General features: G+C 41.3%; 1 protein-coding gene across 4 annotated transcripts in view; it reads left to right on the top strand.

Moving 5' to 3' along the window:
* The window catches only part of ATF2 (activating transcription factor 2), a 119,535-nt gene extending 104,821 nt beyond the window's left edge, over nt 1-14,714 (top strand). For 3 of the 4 annotated variants that reach the window (XM_056535807.1, XM_056535808.1, XM_056535806.1), the window contains one exon: nt 13,299-14,714. In XM_056535807.1, coding sequence (XP_056391782.1) covers nt 13,299-13,525 — 227 coding nt within the window. In that variant the 3' untranslated portion in view covers nt 13,526-14,714. The remainder of the gene's footprint in view (nt 1-13,298) is intronic. The other variant, XR_008847183.1, reaches the window with a different exon arrangement.
* Nucleotides 14,715-15,576: the final 862 nt, after the last annotated feature.

Raw genomic sequence — 15,576 nt, 5'->3', positions numbered from 1 at the left:
TATATATATATATATAAATATTTGTATGTATACATTTATTTATTTTTATTTTTTTATTTTTTTCACTGCTTTACTTTTACAGTCCTTCATGGTGGAGGGTAAAACATGTCAGGATGAGCCCTAATGAGAAAAAACGACACTGTACCTGGGATACAAATTGCCCCGGTTTTCCATGAATTTCGGCCATTGCTAATTATTCATGTATCCGTACATGTGTTAACACTGTCAGACATACGGCTTCTGAAAGCAGATTCTTGAGAACGTCTGTCTGTCAGAATGTGACTAGTCACCTCTTTGGCATTTGGAAGGTTAATTGAGCCTTGCCTCGCTCTCTCTTTTTTTGGCTGTGATATACAGTGTTCCAACCAGCTGCTGCCGCTGAATAAATGGCCAATTTTGTCCCTGGTACACAAATTTGTAACAAATAACAAAGCTGGGAATGCATTAGGCAACATTCATAATATATAACCCACAGCTTTCTCCTTTATGATTTAATGATATTCCAGGATATTTGTAAATGTGAAGATTGTCCCTGCCATATGCAGCCACTTCATTTTAATTTGCCAGTGTCAGTAATTCAGGAGGATAAAGAAACATTTTGAATCGCATGCAAACAGTTCCTCAGGTGCTCGCGATAAAACTTAATAGCCTCCATCTTTACTTGTAGTCATTTTAAGCGGTTTTATCTGAACAGGCAATATTTTTTAATTTAAAAGAATTGAGCGGTAAAGGCAACTTTCCATTGCCATATATATTTAGGGAGCTGATTTTGTCATTTCTGAGCTGATAAATCTTACTACACGGAGGCACACTCATTTGACAGGGCGAGAGAATAACATTTTGCAGTAAATTGGATCGGCATAGGCATATGTTGGAGACTGGTATTAACAATGATTGCGGGAAGGATGAGGCTATTATCCTTTACATCTGATAAACCCACATAATGTCAAATAGATGCTCCCAATATCTGCCATTGTGTGCTGCGGTTGTCTTTGATGTCTTCCCAATATCCTTGTAAACTTGCCACATGTATATTCATCTGCACAGTAAATGAGATCCTGGTGTGATACAATTATGATGGCTAAATGTGCTGTCATATTGTGAAATTCTGCTATATATGATATGATCATTCCTGAAATTTTCTCATTCATAGTTGTCATTTAGTGGAAGCGAAGTGCATATATTGCGATTCATAATATGAATATATATATATATATATATATATATATATATATATATATACTAGCTGAATACCCGGCGTTGCCTGGTTTTTCCTTCCTCATCCTTGTTGGGGAGGAAAATCAACAAAGGAGGAAGCTTTTGACTTCAAATCCCATCCCCATATATTGTTGTCATATCCCAACCCCATATCCCGACCTCCTATCCCATCCTCCTATCCTGTCCTCCTATCCTGTCCTCTTATCCTATCCTCCTATCCCGACCTCTTATCCCGTCCTCCTATCCCGTCCTCCTATCCCGTCCTCCTATCCCGTCCTCCTATCCCGTCCTCCTATCCCGTCCTCCTATCCCGTCCTCCTATCCCGTCCTCCTATCCCGTCCTCCTATCCCGTCCTCCTATCCCGTCCTCCTATCTCGACCTCCTATCTCGACCTCCTATCTCGACCTCCTATCTCGACCTCCTATCTCGACCTCCTATCTCGACCTCCTATCTCGACCTCCTATCTCGACCTCCTATCTCGACCTCCTATCTCGACCTCCTATCTCGACCTCCTATCCCGACCTCCTATCCCGACCTCCTATCCCGACCTCCTATCCCGACCTCCTATCCCGACCTCCTATCCCGACCTCCTATCCCGACCTCCTATCCCGACCTCCTATCCCGACCTCCTTTCCCGACCTCCTATCTCGACCCCCCCATCCCGTTTTCCTATCCCGACCCCCTATCCCGACCCCCTATCCCGACCCCCTATCCCGACCCCCTATCCCGACCCCCTATCCCGACCCCCTATCCCGACCCCCTATCCCGACCCCTATCCCGACCCCCTATCCCGACCCCCTATCCCGACCCCCTATCCCGACCCCCTATCCCGACCCCCTATCCCGACCCCCTATCCCGACCCCCTATCCCGACCCCCTATCCCGACCCCCTATCCCGACCCCCTATCCCGACCCCCTATCCCGACCCCCTATCCCGTTCTCCTATCCCGTTCCCCTATCCTGACCTCCTATCTGACCTTATTTCCCGACCTCCTTTCCCGACCTCCTTTCCCGACCTCCTATCTCGACCTCCTATCTCGACCCCCCTATCCCGTTTTCCTATCCCGTTCTCCTATCCCGACCTCCTATCTGACCTCCTATCTCGACCTCCTATCTCGACCTCCTATCCCGTCCTCCTATCTCGACCCCCTATCTCGACCCCCTATCTCGACCCCCTATCCCGACCCCCTATCCCGACCTCCTATCCCGACCTCCTATCCCGACCTCCTATCCCGACCTCCTACTCCGTCCTCCTATCCCGTCCTCCTATCTCGACCTCCTATCTGACCTCCTATCTCGACCTCCTATCCTGACCATCCCATCCTCCTATCTTGACCTCCTATCTCGACCTCCCATCCCATCCTCATATCCCGACCTGTAATATGTGTACCAGGTATTGAAATATCTCCAGCCGTACAGAAGTTATGTGAGAACATACATTTCCCATTGATTTGCATGGGACTTTAAACAAAACCCCCGTCCCTCACAAATTGGGGTAGTTAAGGGTTAAATGAACTATCCTATATTTTAAGTGGACATATAACCAAGTAACATGTGACCAAGTATTATCGAAATATCTTCAGCCGTTTGGAAGTTAAGCAGTAACATATATTTTCCATAGACTTTTATAGGACTTTAAACATAAACCCCGACCCTGGCAAATGGGGGTGAGTAAGGGTTAAATCACCGAGCCTATGTTTGTTGTTGTGACATATAAGTAACATGTGTGCCAAGTTTCATGTTAATATCTTTAGCCGTTTGGAAGTTTTTGAGGAACATACACACACACACACACGTTGAGTTTTATATATATAGATATATACACACATATCAATCCTTTTTCGAAGCCCAGTAAAGGAGTACTCCAGGATATCTCCCCCCCCCCCCCCCCCCCCAAGCTCTCCGTCCAAATAGCACATGTTGACCAGCGTACGAAGAGGCGGCTGACATGACCCCTTAATACAGCGCTATGGCAGAGCTGGAGATTGCCGAATGCAGCGCTTTGGCTCTCCTATAGAGATGTATCGAGGGGGACATGACAACCACTATTTCTTGCAGTGGTCGAACACGCCCCCTTCCCACCGAAATTGGGGTATGGCCAACTTTTCCTACTCTATATTGGGGCCTATACTGTGGCTAAAATTATCCATAGATGAGCAATGACAATGGGCAAAAGACAAACGACCTTTCAGGGAATGTTCTAAGAATATTCTTTCCTGTAAAGTTCCTGAATGTGATCTCTCCTTAACAAAACTTTCAGACATCGCCACCTTGATGTTCTACTCCAATAAGGAAGAATCAGAGAATATATAATTTCTTCATATGGAGCTATGCAGAAGAGTTGCTATGTTCCTTTTCACATGGTGTTTGCCAAATAAATTCTTGGCATTTCTGAGTTGTGATTATATCTTCTCATTATTAGTTGACCAAAAACTTTAGTCCATTAAGTTAAATTTTATTTTTATATTGTCATAAGAATGTTTAAAGAGTACCTCTCATAATTTTTTTTGTAAATATTTTATAGTTTAATATATTTAGATTAATTTTCTAATTGGATTCTATTAAAAAATGTTTATCCTTTAATGTGTTTTATGTGTTTTGGCCACTAGGGGTCTCCCTAGGAGTCCCTGTTTTAGTGATTTTGGACTCGCGCCGGCCTGGCGGCTGAATCCGAAATCGCATACTAGGCGCAGCTTCCCGCCTGTTAATCAGATAGGTGGGAGCGAGCGCTGTGTGCGCATCCCTGCAGGGCGTGCTCCTGACTCTGCCGGCTAGCGTCATCTTCAGGCTCCTCCTGCTGACAAGGAGAGTCAGTGGAGCGCAGCTCTTCATGGTAGAATGATCCCTGCCCCATAATCCCCATAATCATCTCAGCCCCATACTCAGCCTGTAAGGGTGGAAGCCGGCCCAGCCAGGCTTCTGACTACGTCACACCTGCCGGGCCACTGCTCTCATACAGAGCTCAAAACTGAGCTACCGAAGAAAGAATAAATGAGGTATTTAATGAGGAATAAATTAGGTATATATATAATATTTAGGAATAAATGAGGTATATTTAACTAAATATAAATACAGGGATAGAGACAGTTAGTCAGGGTCAGATGGGGATTAGGGAAAGTTTAGTTGATGATAAGTACTCTTTAAGAATGTATTGTGCACGTTTCCTAATATTCCAGTAAAGTCAAGCCTTGTGTTAATTTGGAACAAAGATTTTTCACACCATTGTTTTACAAAAGTTTTACAAAAAGAAGAGTCTGACAATAGATCCCATGTTTTTCCATGGGTATAAAATAGATGCCAAAATGGTCGCTTGGTATTGGTTTCATCGTTTTCACTTTGTTTTTGATCTATAAAATATTTTTTTAATTAATAGCACAAAATGCTTCTTAAATAATTTTAAATTGCACCCCCTTTCCGTTACTTACCACTTTTGGATCGACGGGACTACAAGCGTAGATCGAGCAATTTTTTTTTTAATGTTTTGCCATTTATAATAATCCACTGTGTATACAGAGATCAGGAAGAGAGATGAGTGTAGTACTGTGTTTCTGCATTCTTTCTGGAGAGCCTGGCTGTCGGTGATACCTGGCTCTCCACTCTTGCAGTAAGTAGCACGATCCCTGGGCAGGTTTGATACTCTGCACAGACATTCTGAAACATCCATGCAGAGTTCATTACCGATTGTCCAACACTTAAAGCGGTACTCTGATGGAAAACAAAGTTAGGCCCCTTTCACACTACTGGTATTTTCCTGCATTCAGCAATAACAGATCATGAAAAAAGTGATAAAATAACTGAATACAACGGTTGATAACTGATGACCCATTTTGACGTACATTCTGTCAAAATAACGGACATGTACCATCTCTTATTACCTGTTAATTTCCATTATTTTACTTCCATGTGACTTCCTGGTTGTGATGCTGTACTGAGCATGCTCATTAGCAATAACGGAACATAAAAAAACAGACAATAACAGATGTAATTTGTGAATATCCGTCACCCATACACTTCAATGTTAAAAATTTTAAAGGCCGTTATTCCACCTTATTTTTGACGGAACAAAAATGAGTGCATTAACCATCTTTTGTGCTATCAAAGATAACTGACATTAGTAATAACGGACATAACTGATGCTAAAGGATGATCAAAAAATCCCATTGACATGAATGGGATTTTTTGATGGCCGTTTTCAGGACTATCTGATGGGAGTTCACGACAGAGGTTTTACAGGAGGATAATGGTAGTGTGAAAGGTGCCTTTAACAGATTTGTAAATTACTTCTATTTAAAAATTCTAATCCTCCCAGTACTTATCAGCTGCTGTATTCTCCAGAGGAAGTTGCATAGTTCTTTCCAGTCTGACTACAGTGCTCTCTGCTAACACCTCTGTCCGTGTCAGGAACTGTCCAGAGCAGGAGAGATTTGCTGTGGGATTTGCTCCCACCCTGGACAGTTCCTGACATGGACAGAGGTGGCAGCAAAAAGCCCTGTTGTCAGACATAAAAAAAAACTATACAACTTCCTCTAGAGTATACAGCAGCTGATAAGTACTGGAAGGATTAATTTGTAAATAGAAGTCATTTACAAATCTGTTTAACTTTCTTGCACCAGTTGATTTGAAAAAAAAATTCTCTTCCACTGGAGTACCCCTTTAAACTCTATGAGCGGTCGGCAAGTGGTAAAGCGACTCTAAAGGGTTCTTTTTGGAGATTTGCATAGGGGTCAAGCACGTTATCTACTCAATGACCCTGCAAAAGATCACATTTGGGTAAAATTTCCATTTAAAGGGCCTTGTGTGAATGAGACCCTTTCTTTCCACATGTCTAATTCCCACTGTGGATTCCCAAAAACATGCCAAAGGAGAGTGCTGCTTGGGCTTAGAAGTTTTCAATGAGGTATAACACTGCTAAATGTAAGGTAATGCACATAGGAAGGGAAAATCTGCTGCAAAATTGTCCCATACATGGTAAAATGTTGGGTAGAACTGACATGAAAAAAAAATACTTTTTAGTTGACGGTAAATTAAACTGTAGTGACCAGTGTTAGGGTCTATTCACACGTACAGTATCCTACGCAGATTTGATGCGCAGGATTTGATAAAGCTGTATTCAGTCACTTCATTTACATTGAAATCTCCAGCATAAAATCCTGCGCATAAAATCTGTGCAGAATACTGTATGTGTGAAGAGACCATGAAGCAGCTGCTGCCAAGTTAGATAAGAGCATAGGGTGCCTGAACAGAGACTAAGCAGTTTATAAGGCATGCAACCACTGGTCAGTACAGAGGTCTCTGAGTGAACTCACTACAAGAGTTCAGAAGCCTGGGTGCATTTCTGGAGTGTAATAATATACAGGTTATAGATAGATTAGATTCCAGAGATTTATTCTGATTTCCAGATTTGTAGTCGGGAAGGAATATTTATCCCGAAGATGAGGAAAATTAGTTTCTACCTCATGGTAGGTGTCCTCCTGGATCATTGCTGTGTAAAAGGCTGAGCTAAAGGAACATATATACAGTCATGGCCGTAAATGTTGGCACCCCAGGAATGAAGTATTTCTAACAGAAAAGGATTGCAGTAACACGTTTTGCTATACACATGTTTATTCCCTTTGAATGTATTGGAACTAAACCAAAAAAGGGAGGAAAAAATGCAAATTGGACATAATGTCGCACCAAACTCCAAAAATGGGCTGGACAAAATTATTGCCACCCTTAACTTAATATTTAATTGCACACCCTTTGGAAAAAATAACTGAAATCAGTCACTTCCTATAACCATCAATAAGCTTCTTACACCTCTCAGCCGGAATGTTGGACCACTCTTCCTTTGCAAACTGCTCCAGGTCTCTCTTATTGGAAGGGCGCCTTTTCATAACAGCAATTTTAAGATCTCTCCACAGGTGTTCAATGGGATTTAGATCTGGACTCATTGCTGGCCACTTCAGAACTCTCCAGCACTTTGTTGCCATCCATTTCTGGGGGCTTTTTGACATGTATTTGAGGTCCTTGTCCTGCTGGAAGACCCAATATCTAGGATGCAAACCCAGCTTTCTGACACTGCGACCCAAAATCTGTTGGTAATCCTAAGATTTCATGATGTCTTGTACACATTCAAGGCGCCCAGTGCCAGAGGCAGCAAAACAACCCCAAAACATCATTGAGCCTCCACCATATTTCACTGTAGGTACTGTGTTCTTTTCTTTGTAGGCCTCATTCCGTCTTTGGTAAACAGTAGAATGATGTGCTTTACCAAAAGGCTCTATCTTGGTTTCATCTGTTCCCAAGACGTTTTCCCAGAAGGATTTTGGCTTACTCAAGTTCATTTTGGCAAAATGTAGTCTTGCTTTCTTATGTCAGCAGTGGGGTCCTCCTGGGTCTCCTGCCATAGCGTTTCATTTCTTTAAATGTCGACAGATAGTTCGCGCTGTCACTGATGCTCCCTGAGCCTACAGGTCACCTGGAATATCTTTGTAACTTGTTTGGGGCTGCTTATCCACCATCCGGACTATCCTGCGTTGACACCTTTAATCAATTTTTCTCTTCCGTCCACGCCCAGGGAGATTAGCTACAGTGCCATGGGTTGCAAACTTCTTGATAATGTTGCGCACTGTGGACAAAGGCAAATCTAGATCTCTGGAGATGGACTTGTAACCTTGAGATTGTTGATATTTTTCCACAATTTTGTTCTCAAGTCCTCAGACAGTTCTCTTCTCCTCTTTCTTCTCCTCTATGTTGTCCATGCTCAGTGTGGCACACACTGACACACAATGCAAAGACTAAGTGTACTTCTCTCCTTTTTATCTGCATTCAGGTGTGATTTTTATATTGCTCACACCTGTTACTGGCCCCAGGTGAATTTAAAGGAGCATCACATGCTTGAAACAATGTTATTTTTCCACAATTTTGAGAGGGTGCCAATAATTTTGTTAACCCCTTTTTTGGAGTTAGTGTGTGACATTATGTCCAATTTGCATTTTTTCCTCCCTTTTTGGTTTAGTTCCAATACACACAAAGGGAATAAACATGTGTATAGCAAAACATGTGTTACTGCAATCCTTTTCTGTGAGAAATACTTCATTTTCTTGAAAAATTTCAGGGGTGCCAAAATTTACGACTATGACTGTATGTCTTTTTTTAGCCTTATAAACTATGTTACTTATGCAATGTTCCGAACTAGAAAGCAAAATTTCTAATTTCTCCCCTAGTGGTCACTGTAGGGAAAATAAATAGCTGGCTGCATCTTTTCCTGGCGAAAAAATAATTATTGTCTGAAAGTCTCAGGATTCTCTACAGTTCAGCATTTTAATGAAATATTTTTATTTATTTGTTTGTGTAATACAATATGAAATGGATAATTCCTTATACAACGGAATAGCTATATTATTAAGAGAAGGACAATATTATCTTAACTGGTGATCCACAAAACCTCTTCATTTGCACTTGCAGACTTGTTCTACATAGACAAATTTGGGATTAGAATAAAGTGAACGCTTCCATTTGACTGTAATTTCCTCTTCAGCGACTGTTCCAAGCGATAATTAAGTCGAAATATGTTTGCAAAGTTACTTTGGGGCGTCCTTGCAGCGGCATTAGTGTAAAATCTGTTCACAAATAAGCCCGCTATATCGGCTTGGATCATGATTGCCGGTCTCTCCACAACATAGCAGCGCTCACCTTAACTCTTTTATGTGTTAAAACATCATCATCATTACCTTACCATTAAAAAATGTTTGTTGGTTAGCAAAGCAATTTGCGCATTTGCCATCTACAACTTACAGTGATGAATTTTCATTGGCTTCTTAATTATCTTTTTAGGATCCGCTCAGAATGAGTAAATTATTAGATGCAGCGTGCGGAATATTGGATGTTTTCGGTGCCCTGAGCCCAATTAATTTGTGCATCTCTGGAACAGCTGGTGGCATTTAGACTCTAAATACTGCTTATTCTCCTGAGTGCACACCATTACAGTCAGGTGCCGGCATCATCACTTGCTGCACTTAATGGAAAGGCATCCCCATAAATGTGAAAAATAATCTTTATTTGCCATGGAATCATTGCGAGGTGTGTTTACATCACATCTATAATTAGGAGGCATTAGTCCAATTAAACCGGTTTACAGTACAAATTGTCAAGAACAACAACTTTGCCGTTTGTTTCTAAAAGATTGCGCTGTTGACATGCTTTGTTTTTTTTCCTCTAAATTTGATAATGTAAATTTGAAAGCAGAAAATATCAGATGCCAGGAGACTATAATGAAGCCGCTTGGCAAATGATGGCAATTGCTTGCTGGAATTGGGAAATGGAGCCTAACAGGTTGGGCCTATAGATTTAGGTAAGAGGGTTATAACCTAAAGGTTGTCTCATCACACAAAAAAATCTGTCAGATAAAAACGGTTGGATTGTCAAGTCTAGCCCTTAACACCCAATAAAAATGGCTGATTTTGCTAGGGAAAGACATATAAATCACCATTTTACGCAGTGGACGTTCCCTATCAGAACCCACTTTATGAACAGGGGTCTTGATGCAAGAACTTATTATAAGGGGAACTCTGCCCCTTAAAAACTTATCCTCATCCAAAGAATAGGGGATAAGACATCTGATCGCAGGGATATGGCCACTGGGACCCCCTTAATCTCCAGCCCAGAACGCCAGCTTTGTTTGGCAGTGGTCGTGACGTCATTCCCCGTCCCCTCCATTAATGTCTATGGGATAATCACGACCATAGCGGCCCAAGCCGTCGTTTTGAACATAAGGGAACGCGAGGAGTCCTAGCAGACGGATATCCTTTGGATAGGAGATAAGCCGGATATCCTTTGGATAGGGGCGGAGTACCCCTTTTAATATTTTTTTTGTACTTTTGAAAAAAAGTACAAAAGACTGTGCATCAAAAATGTGCATCATATATAGGGATGTAAGAAAAAATCGATTCTCGCGATAATCACCATTTTTTCATTTGCCGATACAGAATCGATTCAAAATATTTTTGAATCGATTCTTTTAGGGATGTGGAATTTTTATCTGCGGACGCCCGGAACAGCATGTCATGTCCCGGGCATCAGGAGATAAAAGTTCCACATTAGTGGAGCCGGGCAGGCCGGATCTGACACGGCTATGGAGCGGGCTCCGACTCGTGCCCACTCCGTACTATGCGACCCCCGGCTGATTTCAGTAGCCGGGGGCCGCCGCTAATAGCCAGCATGCGGCAATCGCCGCGGCTGGCTATTAAAGGAGTATCCGGTGCGCACTTTTCTCATTTTATCCTATCAAGGCTGCAAAATAAAACGCACTTTATCTTACCTGCCAACGAGCCCCCGGAGCTCCGGTACAGGTGTTCGGTCCCCGGGCTGTATTCTTCTTACTTCCTGTTAGTCCGGCACGTCACACGGAGCTTCAGCCTATCACTGGCCGCAGCGATGTCCCGCCTCCGCTGGTGATAGGCTGAAGCTCCATGTGACGTGCCGGACTAACAGGAAGTAAGAAGAATACAGCCCGGGGACCGAACACCTGTACCAGAGCTCCGCGGGCTCGTTGGCAGGTAAGATAAAGTGCGTTTTATTTTATTTTGCAGCCCAGACGGGATAACATGAGAAAAGTGAGCACCGGAGTACTAGATCGCCGCTGTCAAAGCTGACAGCGGCGTCTATTGGGATCTATGAATGCTCCCAGGTGGGCGATATATCGCGATGTATCGTCACCTAGACGGTATCGCGATATATCTGGATATATCGAATCGCCACACTGGTATCGCGATTCGAATCGAATCGCCAAATTCTTGGCGATTCACACCCCTAATCATATATCAGGCTTTTTCCTGCACAAAGGACAAAAAAATTTTGAGGTTAATAATCATATTATAATTTAATATATGTTGAATTCACAAGTGGGGAAGAAGGATATGACTAATTTGTAGAACAGTTTTGGGAAAGAGTTAAATAATAAGCATATTTATAGCTTAAAACATTGGTTAAAGAATTTGGTAATAGAGAAATAAGTTTTTGGATAAAATTGGTTAAAAATATAAAAGATATAGGTCATAACAGTGAAAATAGATTAACACAATTTCAAATTTTTTGGAAAATGGAGGACGCTGATTTAGTTCACATGTTTTGGGGATGTAGTAAACTGTTAAACTATTGGAAATTGATTTTATGAGAGAATCAAATTTTCTACAGAATTTGCGTTATTGGGAGTGGTCAAAGAGAGAACTGGTAATCATCTTTTGATTGGGAAACTTCTATTTTATGCAAGATTATTAATTCTCAGAGTAAATTTGTATGAAATATATTTGACCAGGATGGGATGAAAAAAATTGAGAGGATATGGAGGAAATGGAATGAAACAGAGCGGTTTGTGGGCAGAGGAACTATTTAATTTGATGGAATCTGTCCTGGGAGTTTCCTGTTTTTTTTTTTTTTTTTTTTTTTTTGTATGTATGGCCTATACTCACTTACTATGCTGTACGGTCTTTCTGATCTTGTTTTAAAACAAATAAAATGTAAATTAAAAAAAAATTTCACCATAAAGTAGCACATTTTGGCAAATGTCAGCCATGCTCCTTTTATCTGAAGCCACACCCACTTTTCATTCAGCCCTGTCCCCTTGTTGAGCATGGTGCAGAGCTCAAAGGCCCACATTCTCTATGCCTGATGCAAAGCAATAAAGTCATTTATGTTGTGCTGTGTGCACCAAAAGGAACATAGACCCACGGTTTAGATGGGAAGGTGATGGTCTAAAACTCTTTGCCTTACACCAAAATAATGCTCCAAAATTTTGATCCTTTGCCTGAAGTAAGCCATCTAATAAGTGATGTAAACTAAAACTTAACAGTCTACAGATGCTCCAGATTTAGCAATCACCCTGGGCCACTGGGATCAATCTTAGACATTTGAAGTTTGTCTGTCTTAGAATTGGACAATTTTGTAAATTCTCCCCAATTTTTCTTGTCAATTTTGTTTTAAAAATCTATTCACGGGATAGGAGTTAAACAGCAGATCAGTGGAGGTCCTCCCATTGTCCCCAGTATGAATGGTGTGGACCGTGCCATTTATTTTTTGGGTCTGCTGAACATTTCCAAGTTCGTCAGCCCCAAAGGTAATGAGTGGAAAGGTGACCTCATAGGCATGGTCCTCAGCATTCATTTCAGGGAACGTTTTGTCCCTGTCCTCACGATCAGTTGAGGTCCCAGCAGTCGGACCCCCATCGATCTGCTTGTTTAACAGCAGTCTAAAATACAGTTTGTATGCAATCTATTTATTTTTTACCAGACTTTACTCGCTTACTGGCTTGCTTATCTTTAGTAAGTTGGGAGAGACCTCCGGGAATAAAGGTTGCCATACCCCTTCAGTAGCTGTCGGCCAAACATTCACTTGACCAACAGCTATTCTCCCCTATTCGCCTATACATACACAGCGTAGCGTGCTTCAGTTTTTGAAGGGGAGAGAAGAGACCTCTGCTAAAATCCTTCTTTTATGAAAGACAAAAGGATTGGGCATTAAAATTCAATACACCTATTTCTTCTCTTCTCCAGCATCATGTTGGGGGGAGTCAGAAGTCCACTGCAGCACCACCACAGGAGAAATGGAGCATTACATGGTGCCCTTTAAAATGAATCAATTGTCCACAGACATAGTGGATCCATCAGAAAGAGGGGTGCTCTTTGTAGCTGCTGTAGTGGATAATTGATGGACACCTACCTATTAAAGGGGTACTCCGCCGCCCTTAGACATCTTATCCCCTATCCTTTGGATTGGGAATAAGATGTCTGATCGTGCGGGTCCTGCAGCTGGTACCTCTGCAATCTCTGTGCAGCACCCAGCATTGGTTTAGAATTCTGGGTGCTGGCGGCGGGGGTCGTGACTTCGCCAAACAATGGGGCAGCGGAGTACTCCCTTTTAAGATCCGAATTGGTTAACTAAACCTCAGACAATCCTGAAACTCTGTTTTTAACTAGTTTTATTATGGTCCGATTCAATTTCATGTATATAATGTACAGGGACCCCATAGCAGAAAGAGGAGTATAAATGCTTTGTAAATTTTGGCACTAACATATATATTTTTGTATCTTTTGTCTTTTTAGTAGATACAGAAAAGGATGAAAGCTCAGAAGACATTTCGATGCCTGGCAGCCCACAGACCGAAGCAATTCAGCACAGTTCAATCAGCACGTCCAATGGCGTGAGCTCCACCTCCGTGGCAGAAGCAATAGCGACATCTGTTCTCACCCAGATGGCAGATCAGAGTACAGAACCAGCTGCCGCACACGCTACTCTGGCCCCTCCTCCTGCGCAGCCTTCAGGAAGTTGATGAACTACGTCTTGTACCACGCCAGGTTTTAGCAGACGATTGGTGACTTTAGAGGGAAAAACAGCAAAATGCCAGTCTTTATCTTAAGAGGTGAAAATAACATAAACTCTTATTTTATGTTTTACATTGTCGCCACTATGGAACAAGTTCTGCCCTTCCTTTTTTTTTCCCTTTCAATCAATTAATATGATCACTTTCTCTCTAAAAAAAAAAAAAAAACATATGTATCATATGTTTGACTATAGCGGGTTAAAAAACAAACAAATAAAACAACAACCCTCTTCTCATGTTGCGAATATTGGGATGATCTGAGACCCAGGGCAGACACTATGCTCAGTATAACTACTATGTCACCTTTATACCAAAGTTGCATAGTCCCTTTTGATCTTTGATTGTTAAGGTCATAAATGCACTAGGCATGAGAGAGAAAGACAAAATCGCTTTTTTGCTCTTAATCTTTTTGCCGTTTCTTTTCTTTATAATTTGCACAGTAGAAAAGGAGAATAGTCGTGGATATGAATTCTACATTTTGATCGTAACTTATTTTTCCACTTTCTAATTGCACAAAATCTGACTGGTCTGAACATTGCCATTTTTTTTACATTTCAAATGTTAAAAACAAAACAACAAAAATAATAGCTTTTTTTTTATTTGTAAATATTGTAGTTTAAGTGCAATACTTCTTTAGTTGCCTTTCTTTTTCTATCTTTCGTTTTATTTTTATTAATTTTTGTTTTTGTTTTTGGCAAAGCTACTGAAAACATTAAGAAGAACCCCCATGGAGTTTAGTTTTATTAGAAACAAGCAGGAGAGTTATAGGAACTACACCTCTGTATATGCTGGCTCCCTGAAGATTTTACTTACTGTACATTTGACAACCGGGAAGAGCCAACATAAAATAGACAACTTGGAACGTAGTTTTTTATTTTTTTCATTGTATTTGCAAGATGAGTTGTACTTGACTCTTGTGTAAGCACTTTCTTTATTCTGTAGCAGACGTGTCTTGTGGGGAGACAGACCGTCGGGTTACTTTGAAGGAGTTCAGTGGCAATATATGTATGTATTATATATAGCAAGGCGCTCAATGTTATTCTAACCTCCTTATGTACTATATTGCAAATTTGCCCCCTTAAAAGGGTATTCCAGGAAAAAAATTATTTTTTTTAGATCAACTGGCTCCAGAAAGTTAAACAGATTTGTAAATTATTTCTATTAAAAAATCTTAATCCTTCCAATAATTATCAGCTGCTGAAGTTGAGTTGTTCTTTTCTGTCTAAGTGCTCTCTGGTGACACGTGTCTCGGGAGCTGTCCAGAGTAGAAGCAAATTCCCATAGCAAACCTGTTCTGCTCTGTGCAGTTCCTATGGGAATTTGCTTCTACTCTGGACAGCTCCCGAGACACGTATCATCCGAGAGCACTTAGACAGAAAAGAACAATTCAACTTCAGCAGCTCATAAGTACTGAAAGGATTAAGATTTTTTTTAATAGAAGTAATTTACAAATCTGTTTAACTTTCTAGAGCTAGTTGATATATAAAAAAAAAAGTTTTTTCCTGGATAACCCCTTTAAGTGCCGATCTGGGGATAGCACGATGGCTCTGTGTTTTCTTATTGTTGTCTTGCAGCACTGAAACTCTGGGTTCAAATCTGACTAAGGGCAACATCTGCAGGGAGTTTGTATGTTCTCCCGTGTCTGCGTGGTTTTACTCTAGGTTTAAATCTGACTTTGGGCAACATCTGCAGGGAGTTTGTATGTTCTCCCGTGTTTGCGTGGTTTGACTCTGGGTTTTCTGGTTTCCTCCAACACTTAGGCTTCCTACCAAAATTTCTCTAGTTTGTGTATGATATGAAGACGGTGACAGGGACTGATGTAAGCGATGGTCTTTTCTGCATAGCACTCTTGGACATGTTGGTGCTATATAATCAGACTATAGATCTTGGGGCCCATGCCTTCAAAGGTGGGGGCCCCATTTTTTGTTTAATATAAATGTATTATGTGTGCAATATAAAGGAAGTCTATCAAGGGTGCAAGATCTCTCGTGCCAGTCAAC

This window comes from Hyla sarda, chromosome 8 (genome assembly GCF_029499605.1).
Source record: "Hyla sarda isolate aHylSar1 chromosome 8, aHylSar1.hap1, whole genome shotgun sequence".
Taxonomy (NCBI): domain Eukaryota; kingdom Metazoa; phylum Chordata; class Amphibia; order Anura; family Hylidae; genus Hyla; species Hyla sarda.
The sequence above is the reverse complement of the archived record's forward strand: the minus strand, read 5'-3'. Positions and strand labels throughout refer to the sequence as shown.